General features: G+C 33.2%; 1 protein-coding gene across 3 annotated transcripts in view; it reads right to left on the reverse strand.

Moving 5' to 3' along the window:
* The window catches only part of Ten-m (teneurin transmembrane protein Ten-m), a 176,135-nt gene extending 165,033 nt beyond the window's left edge, over positions 1-11,102 (reverse strand). For all 3 annotated transcript variants that reach the window (XM_013319642.1, XM_013319643.1, XM_013319640.1), the window contains exon 1: positions 10,856-11,102. In XM_013319642.1, the coding sequence (XP_013175096.1) occupies positions 10,856-10,889 (34 nt within the window). In that variant the 5' untranslated portion in view covers positions 10,890-11,102. The remainder of the gene's footprint in view (positions 1-10,855) is intronic.
* Between the last annotated feature and the right edge of the window lie 483 nt (positions 11,103-11,585).

An 11,585-nucleotide genomic window follows, 5' to 3' on the forward strand; every position in this document is an offset into this window, starting at 1 on the left:
CGTTTGCCACCTTATGATATAAAAAAAATTAAAATGTCACTTAAGAATAACATCTAATGATTCAGTTCTACCTACTTGGCTTAGAATGCCACGAGGAACCATGATAAATACGCCGAAATATATTGAAATGTAAATTCCAAAATAAAAGCAAGGATCAAAGATAATGAATATAAACCATTTATATTGATAACTGATAGTTTTGTTGGAATCAGTTGCAGCATAAATCGGCACACTTAGGTATTGGTCTCCCGCTGAGTCTAGCGTCTACACCAGTAAGTCTGCCAATTGGAGCGAACACGTGCGTCTTAGCTTTGGAATTCTAAGCTAGAATCAAACTTAGTCCAACCGATTTAGAACTATATTATACTTGGTAATTTATCAATTAGATTAATAGGTCAAACTGTATTGTAATAGTAAAACACGTTTATCCAAAACCAATGTAATATTTTCATGACACATGTTTGTAGTTTAACCTTGTTATCGCCTTGTACATTTAGATATTAAAAATCTTTGTTAATTTTTCTTTAAATGTCAGACAGAGGTTATCAGAATATTGTTTAAATTATCGTTAACCTTATTTGCTTTAAACAGGAATAGAACATTGTTAAGGGAACGTCTAAAGCTTTACATTTCTCTAGGTTAGAAGTTAACAGATGCTCCGATCCGCATACCAAAGTCTCTAAATCCAAATCGGTTCCACTTTACTTTGGTTCTGTTGCGTCGTTGATTGACAGGTCAAGTGTCACTTTGACTAATCCCAGATGTCACAGAGAAAAAGATTACTGAGGATTACCAATGTATTCAAGGTGTAGGGGTTAATTGTGTCTATTTTAAGTCATACGCAACTTAAATTGTAACTTAATTAGTTGCGAAGTACTGAAAGAATCGCTAAGTTGGGTTCCTAATTAGCGCTTTTATATTAATGCACGCCCAAACACGTTGTTACTTCGCCCTTTGTGTACTTTGTGCCTTAATTATGAAAATTTCAGAGGTGCGGCCGAAATAGTAACGTGTGCGGTTGAAGAACTTTGAATGAAATATTTACTTCATTTACGAATGTGGCATTTACTGGAAAATTATTTACAATGTAAATGTAACAAATATTGGTCGGGAATATGGAAGAGAATGTTTCAAAGTTATATGGAAGAAATTTAAAAGTTATTTAAGAAGTGCAATGCAAGTTATAATGGGTTTCAAAAAGAGCATAAACCAACGCCATGTTGTCACGACGATGACGTCACGAATAGAATAGCCTACCGATCTTGTAGAGTACGAGTAGATTCATATATTTAATAAAATCTCCACTGATTCGTAAGTGTAAGTGTTTGATGATTTAAAGTTGCTATACTATTTCTTGTGACGATATTGTTAATATCAAATGACTGCTGTCTAGCACTAAGTGGCATTAAATCAAGAAAACATCTTATTATAATAATATTATAAATGCGAATGTTTCGACGGATGTTTGTTACAGGGTATCTTCAGTACGCGTGCATGCATCTCGCTGATGTTTGACACTGATGTAGAGCATAGTCTAGAAGAACATATTAGCTACTTATTAAGTTGTTTTTAATTCCGCGCCAACGTAGTCGCTGGCGACATCTAGTGAACAAATAAAATAACTCCGAAAGCTTCGATGAATGAACGTAATTTTTTCAAATGAAGTGAAGGGTCTTGGATAGTAATTTTAATTGCGAGTAACTTGGAAATGTAAATAAATTAAGTGATTTTATGTCGATTGTCAGTAAGTGGCACTCAAAACTCGTAATTATACATTTTGCGAGAGGCGTTCCGACGTCGCGCCGAACAGTCGGTCGACAGACGCGAAAAAACAACGATATTCATAGACTGCATTGAAATTTCGGTATCACAGTATTAGGTAAACGATTTTAAACTTATTTTCAATGGATTTAAATATGTTTTCCAATAATCAGTTACATTTACAGTTTTGTTTTATTATTGCGAATTGTTAATTCACTTTGAATACAAAATTGAATAGTGAAGTTTAAAGCAATGTGTTCTGTAATGTTTACCTAACATTTCAATGTTTTTCAATATTATAATCAAGAACACAAAGCTTCGAATGGGTTCTTTAAGGATATCACCAGTTTAGAAATTTCTAGAACACCATGGAAACTAAATACAAAAAAATTGCCAATTACGTTCTTTCTTATAAATATGAACTTTAGTGTTGCATTTATTTGTTGGCCGAAATCTCACTTTTTTTATTTTTAAACCGAATTCAAAAAGGAGGAGGTTCTCAAGTCGTCTGTATTTTTATATACATCGTATTTGCCTCATTGCTAAATAGAAACTCAACGAGCAACGTATATGTATTTAGCTATATTTTACATCACTCTCAATATTCCGTGTGCCAACAAATTGCGTTAATATTTTCTCTCATATTGACAGAGAAAAGTAATCGTAAACGGAACACATTTGCCGACGTGTAGCTTATTTCATCGCGAAAACATGTGTAAACAATCTCCAAGTATATTTCCTCTGAATTAATCTACACGGAGAAAGTCTTTTAGATATATATTTCTCCTATGATTTAGAAGATTTTATTTGCATGACAACGTTCATAAGGAATGTACGGAAGGAACGGAGACAGCGAGTGTCTTCACTTGTCAAATTGAAGGTAAGTAAAACAAAATTTCACAAGTTTCAAGAGCACTCTTAGCTTGTGTTATAAACTCGGATATCATAGTTTTGAGATTTGAAGTTAAAAATGTAGTCACTCCATTAACTTAGAGCATTACCTTACTAATATTATAAATGCGAATATTTGTATGGATGGATGTTTGTTGCAAGGTATCTACAGAGCTAAAATTAGCATAGCTACTAATTAAGATATTTTAGTTTCGCACGGACTGAGTCACGGGCGTCAGGTAGTTTATAACATATTTTTCATTACAGGCTTATTGAAAAGTTTTCAATCAAGCGCTACTAAAGAAAAAGGTTAATGGAAGCGCGGATCTAAAGGTAATTGAATAAAGTCATAAGATTAAATATTACAATAATATTATTGCGCAGTAGTAAAGTGTTAAGTTAATTGGCTTTAATCGGCGCGGCGTGATGCTTCGCAAGGCAATGTGGTAATTAATCCTCAGTGTTATGGGAATTTGTGACCTTAACTATTACGTTTACATAACACTTAAATACTATCACATAAACGAAATAGTAATTAACATTATTAAACTTTATTTACCCTCAGATGATCTTAGATAAGATAAATAAAAATAGTTTAAACATTCATTTTATTATTTAATTATAATTAACTAGCTATCACCCTCGACTTCGTCTGCGCGGAGTTAAAAAAAAAACATTATTAGTAGCCTATGTGTTCTTCTAGACTATGTTATATATGTATACCAAATTCATCGAAAGCCGTTCTGCCATTCTGAAGCTACCTTCAAATAAACATCCATCCATCCAAACATTCGCATTTATAATATCAGTATGAAATATGATTATAAAACCATGCTTTAATTCTGTGCTAAATGAAATTTTGAAATTCTAGTTTCCGCTATCCGTCAACAGATGGCGCTGTTTGAAGAAATCGGGTTCAACGCACGGGTCAGACGCACGCGTGACCAATCAGTCAATTCAATGGTATCGAGCTCCTTTTTTATTTATTCAACCCAATTTCTTTCTTATATACGAATATGATCGTCTCTTCAACTTCAAAGCGATGGTATTGTGAAACGAAACAACATGGTATCACGACTATCTTTTTAAATCGAAAATATGTTTGAGCAAATACTAATATAATAGTTGCAAGTTTTTTTTTAATGTCGGTTAAATTAAGAATTATAAATAATGAACTTCAGCGTTTTCACAGATTTACTTCAATTAATGTTAGCACAAATAATAAAGTTAATATAAACATATTTAATAAAAACAAACTTTAGACAAAATATTATATGGGGTTCTTATGTATCTGGTATATAGAGTACAAAATCTAAGTATAAGTTATTTAAGCTTCTCTCTTACTTAAAATTAATAGATCTTGTCCTAAGTCGTTTATGGTAATAATAAATGTTCCTAAACCAGTAAATTTTCACCCGTAAACTAAGCTATCAATCAACAGGAGCCTAAGCAAAGCCCACCCCGGTATGTTAATAGGTGTTATCCATTCACCGACCTATTGTCCCGGAAAATTGAAAAATAGTACGCGAATACGTTATTCATATATTCATTGGGCACACATGCTCCGTACTGCCAGACAGAAATACTGATACAATGTTTATATTTACCTAAAATATTTCTATATCCAGTTAACAATATTTAATTTCAGTCCTTTGTTTATAAAATTATTTAAAGTTTTAGAAATTGTTACTTTGCCTAAAAAAGATTTAAAAATTTGTTACTTTAAAGCGAAAACTTTATCGGTTTATTAATTAGATGGCGCTATTCTCAATTTTAAATATTATATAACTTTAAATAATATATAAACAAGCTTTTGGAATAAAATAAACACTTTATAATTATAAAAAATTCATAAATGGTAAAATACAGTAAAACTTCAGCTCTAAGAGCAAGTTATTAAAGATTTACCACCCATACTCAGAATTAAATAATTGTAACATTAGTGTGTCCCTTAATTTGTGTTTACTATGCGAAATTACACTAAATGTATAGTCGTAATATATATTTAACCATTATAATTATAAGAAAAACTCTGAACTTTAACATTTTATAACGAAAATTGCTATAATGATGGTATCAATCTGACAGCAATCATTACCCGCCGGTCTCGTGATATTATCCCAAAGCACATGTATCGCAATATTATTATAAATCGTTATCTATCTGCTATGATTAATGCGTAACCCAATTTCGTCTGATCCGACACATGTTGGTATTCAGTGCCAAACTATCCCACTCATTGTGCCATAATTACTATACATCGCTTCTACTTTTAATTAGAAACCTTATTAATTTATTGTAAGGCTTTTAGGATATTCAATATACGATGTACGTGAAATATTAATGATTTGGGAAAGGGATCGAAAACAATTATTCCTTCGTTACTCCGCTCGCTCGGAAGTAATTCTATTGAATGCTGGTTTGCTGGAATCGAGAATTTTACTCGTATTATTTTGTAGAATACAAAGTTATACCAAAAACCTTTATCTAAGATTATATTTTATATTTAAGGAATTACTTCGACTAACTATTGAATTATAAAACAGATGTTTGTGTTATTTCCTAAAAAAAACCTACCCATAAACGTATTCAAAAAACGGTTATTCTCGTATCTCCTGTGTTTGGTTTGAGCCATGTAAAACTGTATCCAAATAAACTCTAAACGGCATACGACCTAGTTGGCATCAAGTAGTAGTTTTACAAAGGAAATATCGAATCAACTATGAAAACTGACATTTCGTAAGATTTATCGCGCAAGAGCATCGCAATAAACCGTACGTAAAAGCTATAAGCCAAGCTGGAGGTCCTTTAAAACCAATTTGTATCGGCTTTACGATAATGTCTAAAGCATCAAACAATGAGCGAAAGTATTGTGTTTTTATGTCGCTTTAAGTTCGATCGTTTACCTAACCATAACACTTTTATTGGACGTCATAAAATTTGTAACCAATAAACCATTTTCTACGATCTTTCCTGCATTGGATGCTTTCAGAAGAACGTGTGATAACTGACAATGAACTTAAGTTTATTATTTCTTACAAAAACATTTAATTAACTTTATTTTAAAAGTGGATAAAATATTTCAAGTTATATCGCACCTTTGTTAGCGCAGAATTTAAAAAAGTAGCCTACTTAATATATTACCGCGTGCATCAGCTTCCTTCCTGTCCCCGTTCAAATCATTCATACAGACGAAAAGACAGACAAAAATTTTACACATCTTGATTATGGGCAACTCAAATACGTAATATGACTTTTAACTACATTTCAAAATGCGTTACAATATGACAGATACTCCACTAATAATTCCGTCATAGTTAACCTAATCAGTAGAGCAATCATTAAAGAAATGACGAAGAAACAATTAGGGATATGTTTTTGTATAATGACATCGTGTTTCTGGGAAATGGTTTGTGCGCACGTGGGAGCTTCGTATCCCGACTTTAGAAACATGTTGTGACCTCGGGTTAAATTAACCGGAAACAAGGGGACACGGTTAAGATTTTTAACCTGTGCAACTTACAAAGTCACCAATGCATTGAAAACAAAACATAATAAATTGTATCGAATTTTGTTTAAATGTTTTTTGTTTTAGGCATTTAAGTTGGCACGTGAGACAGTACGGTTTCTTGTTTTCCATGTGACAAATCAAATGTCGACTACTATTATTATAACATCGTCTGGGAATCGAACAATAAACCCTCAGTCTTTTACTTGGCACTCTAACATCTAGTCTGTTGGGACATAAGTTGAATACAGTTATTACTTCGTTTGTATATAATGGAGGTCGTACCACCCACAGACAATTTATACAGCATTTTTCAATTAATAAAAATGTCAATCGTAGAATGTAATTGTTTTTTCAGTAGGCAATTGTTATTTGAATATTCTTATCAACAAATTGTATGTCATAATCTCCTAGTAATATAATTATAGTTTCTCAACCCTTTGTTTTAAATGAATGTCGAAAACTAATCAATTTAAAAGGTCAAGGTTAATAATACAGATAAATTAATAAAATGGAGTTAAAATATTACAATATTCTATGAAAATAAATAAAATGTAAGAATATTTTAATTTTTAGCATATTGGCCACAGATGTCAGGGTCCAATTATATCGTGTTACAAAAAAATCTATCACAGAGTTTCCGGCAAAAAAACTAACATCCAATGTTAGGCCGACGTTTAACAAATTCGTCACGTAGATGTGAACAGTGGCTGTTAAATAGACTTAAATGTTTGCGCATATCAAATGCACACAATAATGACCTTATAAACAACACATTACGATCTATTTTAGAACAATCAAGTGTACACATACATTTAAATGGAGCGAAGCAAAAACTATTCCGTTACCAGTAGCAGATAATGTAATCGATAGAAATGAATACCATTTTAAAATACACAACACAATAGAGGCATGATGTTGCAGTTCGAATCCGGCGAGACAAGATAAAAAAACTCGTCCGGTCACAAAAGACATGACTTGAGATGTAAATTACTAAAAAGTGACTATGGAAGGGCGGGGACAGTCTTTTGATAATATAATAGGGACGTGCGTGTTGCGACCGAATGTGGTCCGATCTCGCGGGTGGTCCGACGTACCGGGACTATTTAAATATGCTTTTTTTCACTATTATTTGCTATGGTGATTTATGTTTGGTTAGCACGAAGGTGTTGGGACAACACTGGGTGATTTGTTGACTTGAACCGCCTATCAATATCTGTGGGCTACAAAAAATTAAGTGCCTTCTAATGTGTAGATAAAATATTTGTATCAATAAACAAAGACCATGGTTTTATTCAATTTCTCTGTTTCAGTTTCATAGGTAACATTTTAATATTATTTTAGTTGTTCTAAACAATAATGTAAAAATTATATAGTTTAAATTATGTGCCGAATACATCACTTTTACAGTCCAAGGTTGAAAGTTTTCGATAGTAAACAGCAAAGTATTCATAGATTTTCAATTTCTTTTTTTACTTGTTTCCGACGTTCCTTGATAAATGTTATTTATTTCATTATAATGTATCATAGTAAATCTTAGTAGTATTATAAATGCGAGTGTTTAGATGGATGGATGGATGGATGTTTGTTTGGCCATACCATCCAGGTATCTCCAGAACAGCTTAACGGATTTTGATTAAATTTAGCACACACGTAGAACAAAGTCTGGAAGGACACATAGGATACTTATTAAGTTTTTATTATTCTGCGCGTACGGAGTCACGGGCGACTGCTAGTTTAAAATACATAAGAGATTTAGTGAATTCACATACTGTACTTGTGTGGCCAGTGATCTGACAAACGAGTGAAATTACAAATGCTAAAGGCGTTTCACACGCCGCGCCACCGCCGCAGCGCCGCGCCGACACATCGCACATGACCCCTAACAACAATTATATCATGCATACTAACATTTCATTAAACCTATGAACATTCTTGAACTCGTCTTATGAATAATTTTAATATCAAATTGGTTACTCTCATGTTATCTAGCAACCTAGTCTTGTAAATCTCGGAACTAAGGAACGATTCTTATGTTAGGCAAAACGTATCGTTTTATGTACGATTTTTTCTATAATTCATAGCGAGGATTTTATATCGATTAAATTATTGCTTAGTTATTGATTACAATAGCTTAAGAAAATAATTATCGTACTATATTTAAAATGATTTGATCTCATAAGGTAATAAAAGATCATCCTGTGGTCGAACACAACCGCAAATACGTCACTGCATCATGAAGGTCGTGTGCCAACACAATATTGATTGTACCAAAAATGATGTAATAATACATTGGAAGAATTCAATAGTAGCTGTATCGATTGAAATAAGTACATCTTATTTTTCTTGCATGTTAAAGTGCAACATATTAATTTTATTATGTTTAAAACTGATTTTTTTGGAATCCGGAACTGAAAGTCTTAGGTGTAGGGTTATCGAAGGTTCTTATGTAAAAACTAATAGGTCTCTAAAATAAATCTTACAGGACTAAAAAATGTGATTAAAAATCAACATACTATAGACTACCGAAATGCAATCCATTATATTTCAAACCGTAATAAGATTAGTCAAAAAAAAGCATTGTATGAATGTCAAAATTGTGGTACAAGTTTATTCACGTTGGAGCTTTCGATATATTGATTAAATTTAACATAATTATTTCCTTGACGACGTAAGTCAACTTGCGACTACTATATTATGTGTTTGCTTGTTTCACCACATCCAGTCACGTATTGTCATAAATTATATGTTAAGTAATCGCTTTGGCACTTACAATGCAGTTCCTTTCTATTTCATAAACATATTATCATCGTATGTAGAAATAAATCGGGCCACAGTATCTTACTTCTTACTAATATTGTAAATGCGGAAGTTTAGGTGGAAGTTAGATAGAAGGTAACTTCAGAACGGCTGTATGGACCTCGCTGAAATTTGGCGTATATATAGAATATATAGAAGAAAACATAGGCTACTTATTACGTTTTTTTTATTCCGCGCGCACGGAGTCACGGGCATCATTTACTCAAACATAAATATGTAAAAGGATTTTACTGTGTGATTTAGGAACTTTTTATGCATATTGCAATTTATTCTATGACATTTATAGTTAAATAAAACTAAAAGAATTAAACATAAGTTCAAGTATGGAGATCACTGGTTTAAAAACAAACCGGTACATATTAGCGGAAAATAAATTTACTAATTACTAACTCTGAACAAACAAACAAACGGAATGTGTTAACATGATTCATTTTGTTATCGGACTAATGAAGCGATTTGTGAATACATAAATATAAATTATTGCTTCATTCCCATAGTTCGTCTATGCGTATAATTATTTGTAGTTTATGTTCATATTATTTTCAAATTGGTAACTACGAGACATGTAGGACGGTTTTTTAAAAACTAATTTTTTCTTTAATTTTAAGAGATAGATGGCGCTAGTAGTAAATAACGGTTTATTTTAAACAGTATCGTTTGCATTATAGATGGTTTGATTCTTATTAATTCAATCGATATTTAGTGTTACAAGTTACAAATCTCATGTATATTTTATTTAATATCTAGGAAGTCTTATTTCGTAACATGATGTATTTGCGATGGTTATATAGAAAACTATTTTTTTTGTATGTCCGCAAGTCTATATTTCTCCGGGGTAATCTTTGCTGGACCGATATTTATAAGAATTTCACTGGAACGTAACTTATTTGTGCTGGCCTGATTTTGGCTATTTTTTTTACTTTCGTGTTAACATCGCGGGCAACCGCTACTCAAAAAATTATATACATACTCTCATATTATTTTAACTTCAATTACACTTAAAAACATATTTTAAAACCTACAATAAATCGCATCAATCAAATCCAGCATTTAAAAATCAACTCATTTGAAAGCTTTCTCCACAATTGCCCAGTAAATCTAACTCGCGAGTGTACTGCCCTTTCTCGTTAATTGAACAAATCATCATCAATTCATTTTAATCACTTCATTCCTAGCCGCTGTCGGAGCTATCTTAACAAAATAAACTAGCTCCGTTCACACTGCTCGCTCATTAAACTCTGCTTATCTTTAACAGATACAAATGTTTCCGTTTTAACACTTTTGATAGCAAACAGTGGCTTGTTTGTGACTTACATTATACAAGACTTTACTTGAAACATCATTGATATTTAGGCGTGTATTTTGTATATAGCATTTATGTTTATTTAATTAAATGTCATAAGTATATCCGTGATATACCTACCTACCTTACGCGACGAAATATATCACGAATTACTGTTAAAGTTAAAAGTATAGTTTTTTTAGTCATTACTATTTAAATACTGGACACTTACTTTTCACGCAGGCTTTATTCAGTAAAATATGCAATTACTAATTTAAAAAAAACTGCGGACTGCGTGTGCGATAATATACCAAGTACATTTTAAATCACGAATTAAAATATAAATCCAATTGGAATAAGATTTTCAACCTTCTGGTTACCGCGTAAATTAACAAATTTAATTTCCGGTAATCGCGATCACTTAATAAATAAACGAAACATTAAAAAATTCACACAAGTTATACGAAGTATTCCATTTTAATTAAATCTGACATCATATCCTACTACCGGGTAAATTGGGCACTACGGATATTGACGCTGCAGTAGCCGCACTACGAACGTTAAAAAACACCGAAAATATACAAAACACTTACGTTGATCGAAGAAACAACGTTCCAGACCATTCATAACGTAATGTACAACTTCATAGTGCACCAAAACACAAATACGTTCACCGTTCACAAACGAAACGCACAACGTTACAACACTGAAAACAGAATCACAGCGTGCGTTCCAACTCGGTCACTGCACAACGTCTGGGGCGGATGATCGGGATGAACTGTTACAGGATTGTTAGGACCTTGTTGCCGTTTCGGCGGCCGGCGGGCGACTGAAGTGCGCGCGGCGCTCTGCCCGCCAGTGGCGAAGGGGAGAAGCGGGGAGGGGTTGGGATGCGTGCGTTCGGAATTTACTTCCCACGTGCTCACCACTACCCGTCCTCTTCTTGCGGGACGGGTTAGCTTTTTAAAGCTCAGGCCTTCGACGTCGACGCATCGATACGCCGCCGGGGGCGTTCTGAATCTTGTTTATACATACTGCAGCTAATAATAACGCGCGGCGAGTGCGCGCGTATTGTCCACTTGTTTTTGCACTTACAATGTTACTTCGCTGGACGCGCTGCTCGATTGTTTGCGCCCTTGTTCCGGTCAAGTGCGTAAACTAACGTTCAAGTTACACCAATGTAACTTATACGCGGCATTTATTTTGAAAATATCTTCCGCCTCATGCGCTAGGGTTGATCCGCTGGGTATTGTACTAAACTTTGTTTTTGCACTTTCAACAACAAACAACTTCAAACCTGCGATAAAACAACGTTTTGGTGTG

This window comes from Papilio xuthus, unplaced genomic scaffold (assembly GCF_000836235.2).
Source record: "Papilio xuthus unplaced genomic scaffold, Pxut_1.1 DF826115.1, whole genome shotgun sequence".
NCBI lineage: Eukaryota > Metazoa > Arthropoda > Insecta > Lepidoptera > Papilionidae > Papilio > Papilio xuthus.